The sequence below is a fragment of the Cucurbita pepo genome, chromosome 12 (assembly GCF_057944985.1).
Source record: "Cucurbita pepo subsp. pepo isolate OVF chromosome 12, ASM5794498v1, whole genome shotgun sequence".
Lineage (NCBI taxonomy): Eukaryota > Viridiplantae > Streptophyta > Magnoliopsida > Cucurbitales > Cucurbitaceae > Cucurbita > Cucurbita pepo.
In genome coordinates, this window is record NC_141809.1 from 1,308,570 (window position 1) to 1,323,983 (window position 15,414).

The 15,414-nt window shown below is 38.5% G+C and overlaps 1 protein-coding gene across 5 annotated transcripts; it reads right to left on the reverse strand.

Moving 5' to 3' along the window:
• Positions 1-1,485: 1,485 nt before the first annotated feature.
• Positions 1,486-8,810, reverse strand: LOC111807464 (protein TIME FOR COFFEE). Of its 5 annotated transcripts, XM_023693200.2 has the most exons (13): positions 8,340-8,810; positions 7,809-8,225; positions 7,531-7,709; positions 7,144-7,435; positions 6,595-6,991; positions 6,447-6,507; positions 6,236-6,328; positions 5,877-6,132; positions 5,690-5,756; positions 5,532-5,598; positions 5,055-5,423; positions 3,421-4,935; positions 1,486-3,339 (listed from the first exon to the last, which is right to left on the reverse strand). In XM_023693200.2, exons 1-13 carry the CDS (start codon positions 8,485-8,487, stop codon positions 2,476-2,478), a joined length of 4,725 nt encoding a protein of 1,574 aa, XP_023548968.2. In that variant the 5' UTR covers positions 8,488-8,810; the 3' UTR covers positions 1,486-2,475. The 5 variants fall into 5 exon arrangements, with proteins under 5 accessions (XP_023548968.2, XP_023548967.2, XP_023548966.2 ...); XM_023693199.2 differs by having other exon boundaries at positions 1,486-4,935; positions 7,144-7,432; positions 7,546-7,709; XM_023693198.2 differs by having other exon boundaries at positions 1,486-4,935; positions 7,546-7,709.
• Between the last annotated feature and the right edge of the window lie 6,604 nt (positions 8,811-15,414).

Below are 15,414 nucleotides of genomic sequence, written 5' to 3' on the forward strand. Positions count from 1 at the left end.
TTGTTTTAGAGTAAAGTTTCTTTAATTCACCTTTTCAACATTCTTTTATTTATTTATTATTATTTTTAGAAGTTTCTAGCCTTTATATATATATATATATATATATAGACCAAAACTTTGACTTAAAGTTGGGCAAACCTTCCAACCTAATTTTAAAATTATTACAATAAAATTTGATTTAAATAATATTTATTTATATTTATATTTTATTTTGAATACTAAATAGTTTCATAATTATTTAATTAATTTATGAATTTACTTTATATAATTATAATTATATAATGAATATACTAAAAACATTAAAAAAAAAAAAGAATCCAAAAAGAAAAAAAAAGAGAAATAAGATTGCATGCCAAATAGGTCCTACAACATCAAGATTAGAGATAAGAAAGAAAAGAATAGATTGCTTTCCATTTTGAGACATAAATGCCCCATCATTTATTATTTCACAATACTTCCATCAAACATCTACCAACTTCCCTTCTTTCAACGTTTCTTTTATAATTATATATGCTATAGAGTCTCGGTTTGAAAGGTGTTTGCATAAGAAACGTTTATTTCTGCGATATCTCAGTTCTAAATACCTATTGTGATAGATGTCTATCACTATTTTTGTGACACCCGAGTATAGGAGAGGTACATGAATAAACTGGAATGACCCTTCAGTGTATTTTGTTTGGAGCAACTCTAGCTGAGTAAATAACGTTACATGATCATGTAGTAGGAATGTAACATACTAAATTTCTTCGTCTATATAATAATATTTAAAATGAAAGGTGAGGGTAAAAGGGTAAAAAGGGTATCTTTGGATGTCAGTAAAGATAAATTTGAGCAATGCCTAGAGAACAAAATGGTCATATTTTGGGCATTATTCTTTGAATAGATTCTCCCATGGAAATGGGTCCCTCTCCCTAACAAGGTGATAAACAATGTATCTTCCTTTTGCCTCTCCCTTTCAAGATAGGAGGGAGATCTTCAACTTTGTTGCAATCTTGAGTTATAGGTAACTATCCATGTGCGACACTAACTCACACCACCGAGTAAGTCAGTCCAACTTAAATTAGTCAGATGACGTATGCCCAAACCTCTAATAACTCCATTTTGAGAAGAAGAGGGTTCGAAAGTAATGTAATAGACTAACAAGCAAGAAAGACAACACAACTGCTTAGCTAACGTATAACTCTTGGTCGACATTTACCTCAACAACATCTAATAATAGTACATGGGTTATGAACAAAATCTTAAAAATTTGATTAAAAAATGCATTTTAAAAACTTGGAAAATATTAAATACACAAGGGAGACACGTGCAAGAGGATCTATCTTGTTAGGTTATAATAGAGGGAACATGTCAGAAACGTATGTCCTATCTCCTCGACCTTGATTGTTGTGAAAGGCCCACTTCCAGTCCTTTTCCTACTCAGCCACATCCACAGCCACCCCAGACTTTCAGTCCTAATCCGCAAATTTGGTTATAAATACAAAATGTTCTTCAAATCAAAACATTTAATTTCTTCCCACATAAAAAGGAGATACAGATAAAAGTTGTTCTAACACAGCCACGAGTGAGATATTGACAACAAAAGAGGGCCTCCCTTTTCCACAACCTTCTTTTGTCGACGACTACAATTTCTCTGCCTTTTTTGACTGTTTCCCCAACCCTCTTTTTTCCACTACCATCACAGAAAAAGATGAAATCAACACTCCACCATACACTCCACAGACATCACCATTGTTCATCTTTCTTAAACTATCTCACAGATACAGATTAAAAGCTTCAAGAACATGAATGTGTTAGCTTTTTCTACTACTTCATCACATGGGTCACTGAAAACAACAAGGAATTTAAAGGAGGCAAGGCGAGGCGAGGCGAGGCAAGGCAACAGGCTTTGTTTTAAATCAAAAAAATTTGAGGGCTACCCATTATATGTGCCAAACATATACAACTACACCCCCTTTTCACTGCACATAATATGTTAAAAGATACTGTTCTATGGCTCTTAAAGAGAGAATAAACCTCAAAAAAGGTAATGAAATCAAATATTTAAGGAAGAAAAAGAACCTCCACCATTACAACCCACCCGAAGGAAGGGAAGGAAATCTTGATTTTTTTTCCTCTGCGAACTGGCTGTGTTGCTGCCCCCCTTTAATCAAAGGTTCTTCTTTGGATTGATTGATTGCCTTTCCTCTCCCCCATCCAGACCAAACCACCATATAACTGAACAACCCACAGCTGAAGCACCCTCTCAAATGGAGGACAATCTTCCCACTTCCTCTCATAGCTTTCCAAAATTGTGGGTTTAAGAGTCCGACGGGCAATCAGACTGCCGCTGCTTAGCTATTTGAACTTTCATTTCTTCTCAGGCTGCCATAAGATATGCCCATTGTTACTTTCTTGGGCTTGCACCATTTGCATGTCTTCAGTCCTGATTTGAAATAATAGCTGGATGGTTGGTTAAGAACAAGGGCCATAATTCTACCCACCCGCAGGTTGTTTCTGCTCTGTTGATTTCACTTGCACTGCAGCGGTATGCACGTAAGGAAAACCTGCAGGTACAAGTTGATGAGGATTACCGGAGGACTGTGCAGCAGCAAACTGAGCAGGATGGAGAATGGCTTGTGTGGATAAGCTACCGCCTTTCATATTGTTGGCTGTGCCTGCAGCCGCAGCAGCAACGGCCTTAGCAGGATCAGTAGTGCTGTTACCTCCGTGTGTAACAGGGTGGCATAGGGATAGCATTCCATTTGAGGATGTTCCTCCTGAGCCCTGCAATTGTGATTGCTGCTCAGGACGACGCCTTGGATAATAACCGCTTGAAGGTGAAGCAGTTGGACTGCTACTTGAATGGGAAACTTGGGCCTGCATATAAGGGAAGAGCACCTGGGCTTGCTGCAATGATTGCTTCGACAAATGTTGCTGTTGCTGTTGTTGCTGTTGCTGCTGTTGCTGTTGCTGCTGTTGCTGCTGCTGCGACTGTTGGGATAATTTAGTTCCAGAACTTGAAGAGGTCATTTGATTATTGCCAAGAATTGATGTAACGTTTCGCCCACCAGCAGGAGATAACTTCTGAGGGGGCATAGATGTAGGATGCTTTGTCTGCTGTGATGATAAAGAAGATGATTGACCAACTTTGTGACTCATGGAACCCGAAGTAGCTGTCCGTGGGCTTCCACCGGCACCCTTTGAGAGTGAAGAATTAGTTGGTGAGCCAATCATTCCGGGCGATTGCGGATGATTACTGCTTGCAGGTTGCTGTCCTTGTGATTGTGCTGTAGATTTTGAGCTCGCCCCAAAAGAAATCTGAGAGTGGTTTTGCTGTGGACGCCCCTGCTGCTGCTGCTGTTGGGGAAGATTTTTGATAGATGATGTATTAGATGAAGAATGAGGGGGGGTTGGTACCTGAGATGAAGTGGTTCTTACAGAATTTTTCCACTGAGGAGATTGAGCAGGACTATTGCTGTTACTTGGGACAAGATTTTGAGAAAAAGAAGACAATGCATTAGGAAACTTCGCAGCCATCGAAGACGCAGGAGGGTGCTCGGCATAAACATTGCCATTATTTGTTGCTGATGTTTTCGTCCTCGCTACCGCAGCTGCAGCAGCTGCATATTGCTGCTGCTTTTGAAGCTGAATCATCTGTTGCTGCTGCTGCTGCTGCTGATGATGATGATTTCGCTGTAGTTGATGCTGGGAACCACACATATTTACAGTGCTCATCCCAGACGGCATAACGGAACCTGAAGCTCTAGCAGTAGAACCAAGTTTGAGAGTTCTTGCAGAGCTATCAACAGCAGCCCCAGCTGGCATTGAGGAAATTAATGTCTCAGCTAAATCAGTTCTAGAGAAGGCAATGGACTGACCAACAGTTGGAGGTGCCTTAACAGACATATTTTTTCTCTCATCCTCCCCAACCGATGAATGTGTGGTTTTTCCTTCTTCTGCTACACGATAATTCTTTTTCTGCTGAGCAACCTGAGCGGCGGCAGCGGCCATAATCTGATGATACCCTTGCCTGGTGATCTCAGGAAGACTTTGAAAAATAGGATGATTTGGTGATAAGGATGAAAGGTCAAGCCCAGGAGCATTGGGCGCCCCGTTGGGAGCAAAAGACAAAGGAATAGTTTGAGATTGTTCCAGACCTTTTGAACCCTGTGACTGTTGTTGAGGCTGCTGTTTCTTGTCAATAGGTGCCCCACCTGCGGCCACCATCGATGCAGGAGGCATCATAGCAAAATTAGGAGTATGCATTGGCATTGGAAAATTTGGACCGTAGACACTCAGATTAGCAAGATTCACTCGACTATCAGCAGTGGACGGGCTATCTTCACCGCCAATTTCAGACTCATGTTGCCTTGTTTGATGAGAGGCGTGGTTTTGCTGCTGCTGTGGGTGCTGTGATTGAGATGGTTGATTTCTGGATGCAGGAAAGCCTTGAAAGTTCCCACTGAAACTGCTCCCATGTGGCCTCTGCTGCTGATTAGACATGTTCTTCTGAGACGATGAGGAACCATTGGCAGTATTAGCATTTTGAGGTCCCTGTTGATTAGGGTGAGACTGAGGTGGCGGTTGCTGCTGAAGCTGCGAAGGATGAAGCATTTGTGAAGAATAAAACGACCCGTTGAAAAACGGCATTGAATGAGCGTGGCTTCCTCTATATGCAGGCGGCGCCCCTACATGTGCTGGAATTGGGTAAGTATATCCATTGTTCTGCAAAATGGCTAAATACTGTGGTTCATTGCCAGGCACACCCGAATAGTTGAAACTCATCGCTGCAGCGGGTGAGGTACTAACAGAGGCTGGATTTGAAGCATTTGAAGCCACACTGCCGTTGGCATTCCCACCAGGAGGAGGAGACTTCACAGAAACTGGCCGAACCGATGTGGCTACAGCTGCCTGTTGCTGCTGGCTCAGAGGCAGAATGAAAGCAGGGCCATGCTGAAATTCAACACAAGCCACCAAAAATTCAGCCTATTTAGAAATGGAGAAGAAAGAAGAAGAAAAAAAACGTACACCCCTATGCCAGCCAACAAAAGTAATTGTTGAGGTAGTTATACCAGGATATTACTAGGTGCTCCCGGCGGTAGAGCTTGCTGAAGCAAAATTTGCTTTCTCTGAGAGGCATCGACAACGTTAACAGCTTGAGAACCCCTATCCTTCCCAGCATGACCCGTAAACATTCCGAGGCTCTGTCCCTTATCCTGCATTGCATTTACCCCGCTTTTCGGAAGATTTCCTTGCAAATCTGTAGAGGGCACGATGCTGAGATTACCATGCTTGGCCCCAAACAAGGAAGCAGAACCTGCGGCTGCTGGCCAGAATGGATTCATCCTCGCAATTTGTTGATGATACAATATATTCCGAGCAATGTAGAAGTGCGTAGCACACCTCTTCGGCCGAGGTTGAGGAAAAAGGAAATTTGGCGGCTAATAACAGGCAGACAAGTATAGATTTAGGAATTGTATAGGAAGAGAACAAAATAACAGTAGAAAAAGTAGAAAGAAGAAAGTTCAGAAATATGCAGATATAACTACCTGCATGGCAGCAGCAGGCAAAGCGCTTCCATCCACAGACACAACTCCTGGTAGTGGTGCCACATATCTGCTAACAAACAACAGCGTCATTCCAATGGGAGTAGAACAAAAAAGCACCAATATATACTGGTAAGAGGATCAGATTGTGGCGAGCGTACCCCATAGGAGGCAGCCCACTTGGCCAGCCAGGTAGAGACATGGGCAAAGGAAGAGAGCCCGCTTGTACTGAACAAGAAAGTTAAAAAAAAAAAAAAAAAAAAAAAGATTTTCAGCAACCCATTCAAACCAAAACAAGATATGGAAAAGGAGAGAATGGGCGACTGGGATTTGAAAATGGGAACCTACCGGCAGATCCAGCCTTTTCCGAGCTGGGTTGCGGCAGCTGTTTCTGCACATGCTGGTGGAGCTTGTTGGGGCCATCTCTATCAATCGTCTTAACTAAATCAAGCTGAAGGTCAAAATTCCTATCTTTGCAAGCAATGGGATTCTTTGAATCAGCTTCTTCAGCTGGTATAGCCTTCGACTCCACGTTCAGCGCCTCTTTAGCCCCCCCAAGTCTGATTGTTCCTTTGTCGTCTTCATTTATCAGAGGCTTCATTTCCTACATAAATGTAAGCCAAACTCGATTATATACAATAAATTCCAACATGGGCCATATAGCTTTAAAGCAAGTGGGGAGGAGAAGGTAGGTGTGGCCCGCTTACCGTGTCTGCATCTATGACCATAGGTTTAGCATCTACGGCCACAAAATCAATCTCACCCTCTCTTTCCGGAGAAGCTCGTAATGGTGGAGGAGCCTGTACACAACAACACAAGGACGAAAAGTCTAATTTTCATATCAAAATATTAAAAAAAAAAATTGACTGAGAGTATTAAGAAGAAGAAGAAGAAGATGATGAAGAAAATTGTGCTGACCATTAGATCTATCTTGTACTTATCATCCCGCTGGTTCTCAGCATCGAATGTTGATGAATTTCTGTACACATACCAAAAAAGGAGGAAATGAATTAATTAGGTCTGTCTTGAAGTTTAAAAAAAAAAAAAAAAAAAAAAAAGTGCTTACGATTTAGTCGCTGTCATATCCTCTCGCTTATCTTCTAATCTAGGGCCATTTGATTCCTTCAGGGGAGATTGGGGTTCTTCCTTGCTAGAACCCAAATCTTTGCCGTCTGATTCTTCAGTCAATGGCTTGGAATTGGGCATGGCACTGGTTGCGTCCACCTTCATAGATTCTGGACGGGACTCCGGTAAAGCCAGAGAATTAGCAGATTCATTTGAAACTACATTTTCACCTGCAGATCCTGAAACTTTGTCCACATTTGATGAAGGGATCTCGGCGTTGGTAGGCGGCTGATCGGCCTCAGCTTTGGCTCTTGATGAAATGGGGCTATTCCGAAGGCTGAAGGTGGCGGTGTTCTCGTCGTCGTACTTCACAGGACGCGGTCTTTTCCTCTTGGGTGCTGCAAATTTCACATCGAATACATAAAAAAAAAGTGTCAGATTCTTAAAAAAAAACTTGAAAAACTGTTGTTCCTGAAAAAGGAAAAAGAGCATAATCTGACGAGTGATTTCAGAGCTCTCACCCCAAAAATAAACATAAAAAAATACCCACCTGTGGTTGATATCGGAGTGACAGAAGAACTGGAATTTTGAGGCAAAATGGAAGGGGTAGGCAAATCAGAAGAGTTGGAAATCGGCGATGAAACTCTGGATTTGGCATCAGTGGTTGATTTGGAATCGAACTTCATGGAATCAGTGGTAGAGGGTTCTTGTTTGGGAGGACCTTGAGGCTGTCTCATCATACCGTACAAGACTTCAGCAATCTCGATCTCGATCTCGTCTTGAGCCGTGGATGATGGTTTTGAGGAGGATTTGAGCGGCCGGAGTTTAGGTCCGGTTTGCTTCTACAACAGCAGACGGCTCGTCAGATACCCCTTTTTCCCCCAAAAAAAGAATCAGAAAACATATAAACGGAGTAGTAGTAAGACCAAAGACCGACCAGCTTCTTCCTCACCGGAGCATTGGAAGAAGAAGGCGAGGCTGGAGGCTGAAACGTCGCCGCCATTGCTGTAAGACTTGGCCTCACTGGCGATGTTGAAGCCTGCCGGTTAATGGCCTCTATAACCGTTCCGCCGCCCGTCGCTGCTGGCCAACATTCATGAGACCGTTTCGTCGAGGCTAAAACAAACACAAAACCAGAAAGAAAACGTCAGAATCATCAGAATCCCTCTTTTTATGAATCAGTTCAAGGAAATCCATTCCAGTCGGTTTTTGTACCTGACCGGGCTTTTCTCGGCACCGACACACCAATCATTTCATCGGCTGCTTTCCACGATGGTGCTGCTCTGAAACTCTTCGCCGGTGGAAAAGTCTTCCGATGGCTCAAGATCGCCGCCGGATTTGGCGGAAGCATTCTGACGGACGCTCCACCACCACCACCACCACCGCCGCCATCGTCGTCTTCTTCATCCTCTTCGTCATTTACACTCTCCTCAGAACTATCTTCACCTCCATCTTCCCTATTGCTACCACCATGAATCAATCTATCGGCTCTCCTCCTCTTGCTCCTACTTAGCCGATCTCTTTCACGGTCCCGATCTCTGTCTCTATCCCTATCTCGATCTCGATCTTTCTTCCCGCTACCTCGATCTCTTAATCTTACGGTATCCTGTAACTCCAACTGTCCATCATCCTCTACAGAGAAACATGAAAAACCAGTACAAATCAAAATCAAAGAAAACTGAAAAGGAATGGTAATTATGAGTAGTCATCATCATCGAAATGAATTAGATCTGAGAAAATTGAGACCTGGAGAGTCACGGAGACTACTAGTCCTGTATCTCCGTCTAGAGAGCCCGTTGGAGGCCGCCATGTTCGTCGTCGTCCTTCTAGCTTCTCTGTTCCTATCCATATCAGATACGATTCGATTCTTCGTCCCTTCCTCCAAATCAACCATACATGAGGACTAATCTCATCTCTCTCCCAAAAAAAAAAAAAAAAAAAACCCTAAACTGAAAAATCGCCGGAAAATAACACCAGAAATTGCAGAATCCCGGCTGAAAAGCGGTATAGAAATCAAAGAAGAAACATCAAAGGAAACAAGATTCCTCCACTGAAGAAGTCTATCAATCAGATGAACTGCAGAAGAAGAAAAATCGTAGCTTTTCGCTAATCTAATCCCTCGATCGATTTTATCTGGAGCTCGTTAGTTCTTCCTTCTCTCTCTCTCTTTCTCTCTCTATCTCTTCTCTCTCTTTTTCTTCTCTCCCCCACCCTTCAAACTCTGTTCTCTTTCTTGCTCTTGCTCTATTTCACTTAAAAACGAAACCCACACCAAGCCCCACTGGACGGCTACGATTTAACCTACCCAAACGCCAAGGTATCCAGACCGTCCGTTCCCGACAGATCCATCGGTCACCGTTTGAGCAAAAGCCACCATGGCAAAATCCTGGACGTTGAATAGAATAGGGCAGCGATGGGACCCTTACTTTATCATCAAACAGCCACGTGTCACAGTCTTTTCTTCCCTTCCAAGCTTCCATATTTACTCGCTACCGCTTTCCTATTTTATTCTCCTTTTTTTCAGTATCCAATTAATTATTAAAAAAATTACAAAAAGGAAAAACAATTTTAATTTGCTTTTTTTTTTTTTTAATTAAAAAATATATTTATTTATTTCCCCCTCAGAACTCAGATATAGTGATGAGAGAGAAAAATGTAGGCCAGGATCGTAGTTTTAGGGGTTCCTTGAATTTTTCCAAAAGATGTGGTGACTGGCTATAGCCGGTAGCGAAGACGTTGGTAAAAGCAACACGACGATCGCAAGGAATCTAGGTGGCCGCATCAAATATGGTTCCAACCGGTCAAGTTCATTATTCGGTTTCCACGTTTTCATTTTTTTTTAATTTAATTTAAATTAAATTGCCGATATTTCCAGAAATTCATTACTGGGGTCCACGTGAAAAGCACTTCCTCTTCATACAAATCAACGGTCCCGATCTCTTATATCTCCTTAATCACCACTGTTTCCATCGTTGGATCACTGTCTGACGTAGCCACCTTCTCCCTTTTTAAAAAAAAAAAAACAATAAAATAAATTAGCCCTAAACTCATCCACGCCGAGCTGGCACCGAACCAAACAGGCCCCTCCCTGTCGATCAGTGCGCCGTGTTTTGACCGTCCGATCCTCCCCATCGCACGGTCAAGCTTCATCTAAACACCGGGGAGGAAACTCTGAGTCACGGTCGCGGAATTTCCGAGAACCCATGGGCCCCACTTGTTATTATATTAATAATTTCCTTTCCCCTCCCTCCAGGCCAATTGTCACGTTCGTCTTATGTGGCAGCATTTGATGACGTGTCATCCGGTCCCACCTCGCGGTCAAATTTCGGTATTTACTTCCACTTTTATAATTAAGAAAAAAAAGTAAAAAGTAAAAAAAAAAGGAAAAAAGGAAAAGACAAACAAATTACTCTAGCCACGTGTCATTCCATGATTGGGCACATCCTATCCGCTTGCTGCATAAGCACCCACCTCGGATCTTCATCCATTTCCCGTGCTCACATGCGGGTAAATAACGAAATATCTAATACAATATCACGGCCACGATAACCTCACACGCCTGTCACGCGAACCCACTCGACAACCCCGTACATTTCCGCAACGTCAATAGGCAAGAGGCGGTGGAGTTAGCATTACCCGATTAAAATAATAATATTTTTGTGTAAGACGAGAGTAGCCACGTAGGAAATAATGGACCCCACCGGAAAAGGGTAAGCTGGGCCCACCATTATCTTTTTCTCTCCCTCCCCAATTTGTCGGTTAGCAAAGCGAGTAATATTTTTTAAATTAAAAAATATATAAAATAATTAGAATTGTATTTTGAATTTAATCTAAAAAGAAATGCCACGTGTAAATAAAATGTGAAAAAATTGATAGCAACTTCACCTACGTGGCAACCTTTATAACCGTGAGTAACCCTAGCCGTCACCACCAAGCCCTAACCCTCCATTGGTATCCATGTTTTTCGCTACACAAAATATATAATTCTTAAAATATTTTAATCTAAAATTTATAAAAGATTTATAATCAACAAAATTGAATTTTGTATTTAATACATTATTGAATTCTAATTTAATAAAGATTTTAATTTTCGATTTTTTACATTTATATTTTTTTACTCCTATTAAAAAAAATTAATTCCAAGAACATAAACTTTTTTGTTTTTAAAATTTAATTTTTTTTTAATGTCAAATAGGTAAATAGAGAAATTAGGGATATAAAATTAAAAATTAGGTTATTAAATAATTTTGGAAATTAAGAAGATCACAAAATTCAAAATTATTATAATTTTAAAAAAATTAAAATGCATAATAAATTACTGTTTTAACCTTAAAAAAAAGAGACAAATACTCTGACAGCTTAATATTTTATTTTTTTTTTATTTTTTTAATATATTGTTATTGTATTATTATAATTAATGACACGCTCCATCCAATTTTGATTACCCTCCTAATATAAAATTAGGGAATCTTTTTATTATTATTATTATTTTCTTTTTATCGTATTTGAATTCACGAATTATATATATATATACGTTATATCAAAATATTAGTGATATATTATAAAATAAATATATAAATTCGTCCATTCTTTTAATATATAAATTGAATTTTTTTTTGAAGATTTATGTATTTAAAACATAAAGTTGGAATTTGAGAACATTTTAAGAATGAAAAATGAAAGAAATACATTATTACTAAAAATATTTAATCGAGTTCTTTGTATGGTAAATATATCTGGACGATAACGTTCTATAACAAATTCCAGAGTAGCTATTAACATCGTTTCTACTATTTTAAATCATAGTTATTCAAATAATCGATCGTACATGAACATAGATGTTCATGTAATTTGCGTGATTCTCATCTCGGTCCTACCCTAAATAGGGTGGAATTCGAACAGGGAAATGGGAAAAGAAGTGGAAGAGATTTCTTCACGTTAGCTAGCTAGATAGACTCATATGTAATATTGAAACATGCATGAACAGCTATGTGGGTTTGACGACGAATCGTAACGAGTCGAAGTGGATAATATTTGTTAGTAGTGAGCTTGGGGCGTTACAAATGGTATTAGAGTTAGTCACGGAGCGGTGTGCCGGGTGTCACGGTCATGCTCCTCCAAGGCGTGTTACCCATGGTCACATGCCCATGACAAGCCAAACCCTTCATGTCTTTCCATGTTGTAGTTTTTTTACTTTTGTATTTATAGGAAATATGACGTTTTGAAAAAAATCATGTCTAGACCTGCCAGACATGAAATGTTTCAAAATGTACTATAGGGGGATATGACTAGTTGTCAATTTCTCTCTACCCGATAGTTATATGCAGTAAGCCGTTGTTGTTGTCTTTTGCTTATATTCCCATATAACACCAATTTCAATTTCTCAAATCTTGCTTTCAAAACTCTCTTTTGAAATCTCTCTGCCCCAGTTTTCTAAAACTTTCTTCTTGAACCGGGGCCAAAGGCTCGAGCATACGTTGCTTGGTCGTAGGCAACGCGAGAACGAATAGACTTAACTCACTTGTTGCTGAGAAATGAGTGTCGCACAATCGCAAGTCCGCTGCCATCAAAATGCGATTGTGACACCGGGGAGGACGTTGGATCCCGAATTGGGGTTGATTGTGAGATCTCATATTGATTGAAGAGAGGAATGATCATACCTTATAAGGGTGTAAAAACTTTTTCCTAACAAACGCGTTTTAAAACTATAAAGCTGATAGCGATACGTAATGGGTCAAAGCGTACAATATCAGTTAGTAGTAAGTTTTGGCTGTTACATATCATATCTACTATTATTCGTCCATTCTTTTAATAGATACCTCATTCTAAAGATACGGTCAATAGTTTCTCGTAAACACAATCCAAACAAATTCAATTCATGAAAAACTATAACATAAATTACAATTATATAATTAAATATAAATATCTCAATTAATTGTAAATTATAAGGTAAATTATATATAATAATAGAATTAAAAATCTATTTACAGAAATATATTTATTTAAAGGTCTTTTTGGAAAACAATATATACCTTAATGCTATTTAAATTAGAAAATTGTCAAAGTGCAAAATATAATTAAAAATACAATTAATGAAATTAGAAGATAATAAATTGCCTTTTTCTCCCTATAAGAAAAAAAAATCGACAAAATTTAAATAAATAATTACCCATTTGAACGTAACTAAACTGATTATTGATTTTTACCGTTAATAAAAAAACGAAATAAATAATTATTAATTTAAACATAGCTTAACTAATATTTTACCCAAAAATTAGGGAGTTAGTTGTTTAGTTGATATATTTAATTAAATAAAGTGAATGAATAATCTAAAAATTATAATAGTTTGGAATATTTGGAATATGAATATTTTTTAAAACCTAACTTTGGCATGATTGTGAATTATTTTATGAATATTATGTTTAAAATTTGTGGTGGCACGCGACAAAGCTCAAAACAAAATAAAATAAAATAAATTTAAAAAAGGAATTTTATTTTTTTATATATAAAATAATCATTCATGCGTGTGACGTGCCACGTGGGTAAGAACCACGTGCGAGTAAATGAGGAAAAACGTAGAGTAGTTGGGTGTTATCTACTGAAAACTTTTTAATGAAGGTACTCCGTTACTTCTATGACACGTGGCATTTACTCCTTGGATGTGATTTTCCACTCTGGAATTTCCCATTTTTCTCTTTCGTACCTTATTAATTCTAAAACACGAAAAAATCGTTCCCCACTCCAACCGAAGTGGGAGCTCACGACCGACCTCCCTTGAGATCCCAGCGCTCTCGCTAGCACATCACTAGCTGTATGACTCTAATACCATTTATAACAGTCCAAGCCCACCGCTAACATATACTGTCTGTTTTTTCCCATCACGTATCGAATAGTGGTTTTAAAACACATCTGTTCAGGAAATGTTTCCACACCATTATCATAATACTTCGTTCCCCTCTCGAACCGATACGAGATTTCACTATGATTTTCCTTATTATAAAAGACAAGTATATGTAAATTGATGACTTCCGAGGAATATTTATTTTAAAATATAGAAATAACTCAATGTTAGGTACAAAATAATTATTGAATTTTAAGATAATTAAGGACAAAACATTAGGCAACGCCATAAAGGACATCGTTATGCCCTAATACTAATAATTGGTAAACTTAATTGTCAACCCTATTCCCATCAATTCTCTATTGTCGAATATATTCTTATAAACCATCGTCTAAGGTCTGGTTGTGCGGGTAAAAATTTCTCGGGTTACTTCAAGTAGCCTAAGGTCTGATCCATAAGCAATCGAGATTATATTTTAGATTCTCGGGTTCATTGAGTTCAAAATTTTTATCGACATTTTCATACGTCCGTGAACTTATTATCGACATGAAGGGTGAACGAAGTCGATTATTAGTTCATAACCTAGCCCGTTGTTATTTTGGGCTTGTTCTAAAATCTTGGTTTGTATGAAAAAGGGTAAAATGGGAATTTCACCTTGCATGTCATACCAATGGGCTTGGGGCAGGATTGTCAAGAGACATATGGGCCACAGCCCAGATTCAATCCTTTTGATGGGCCTCCACTGTGCGTAACAAAGCCGACATGTCGATTTGTATTTATTAATTATTAAATAATTTTTTTTATTTCATAGTGCTGCTTTTGTGTTTTTTTTGGTCTTTATTAAAAAATATTATAACTATTTTTTTAATAAAAAAACTTTTGTTTGTTTTCTCCCATTTTATTTACTTTCATTTTTTCATTTATTAAAATTATTTAGAGTTCATAGCAAAATTAATAATAATAATAAATTTTTTTTAGTTTTTAAAACTTGGATTATCATACTCGAGCAACTGTGAACGTTAGAAAGAATATGGTTGAAAAATAGAGTGAGGTACACAACAAAGTGTTGGAAAATAGCGATAATCATTCTCGAGAGTTATTGAGGGTAATTTTGTAATTTTCCACACTATTTCAATAGAACTTGGCACTTTCAAAACATTGAACACGGTCTTGATTTTTTTTATGGATTAATATAAACTCTCGTGTAATATATTTTCTATCCCTATCTTGTTTTCATTATTGTTACCGTTTAACTAGGAACGACTATATCTCGTGGAAGATAAATTGATTGAAACCACGAACGAAATTTCACAAAATAGACCTAATCAAAATCAAAATTACTGACGTGATCGAGTTTTGTTACTACACCATTTACGAGTGAGATCAACCTCGACCACATTATGACATTTTGTCGATGTCATGATGATGTGGTGGAAGATAAACGTAGAAAATCTGTACATGAAATTTAAGATAACTTTTGGTTTTGGAGTCATCAGTGATGTTTGCATAAATAGACAAAGTGTGTTGAGTTTAATAACCTCGACACGTGTTCGGTATTGGTAAGTGTTGTTGGTAGTCTTTATAAATCCGTTATGACTTCTTATCTATTCATATAAGAAACAGTGACTCGAACTCATAAGTTATGAATATTTGAGATTTTATTGTTTAAACCGGAGACAGTGAACGAAACAAAGAGACTTCTTCCCATTAACTAAACGAGTATTATATTTTCCTTCCCCATTCCCACCTAGTTTCCCGCTTTAATATTAATCAATTATGCAATGCTCGAAATATTTATCTACGCATTTACATCTAAACTACAATTAATCTGATTCATTAAATTAATTAGCACAACAAATTCTCGATAGTCAATCTGATTCGGATAAGAACATCCGTCTTATCCATAACTCCAATATATATAATATTTTTGTTTCTTTAAATTCGAGCTCATATAGTCAAACTACGTCGTTCTAAGTCAAA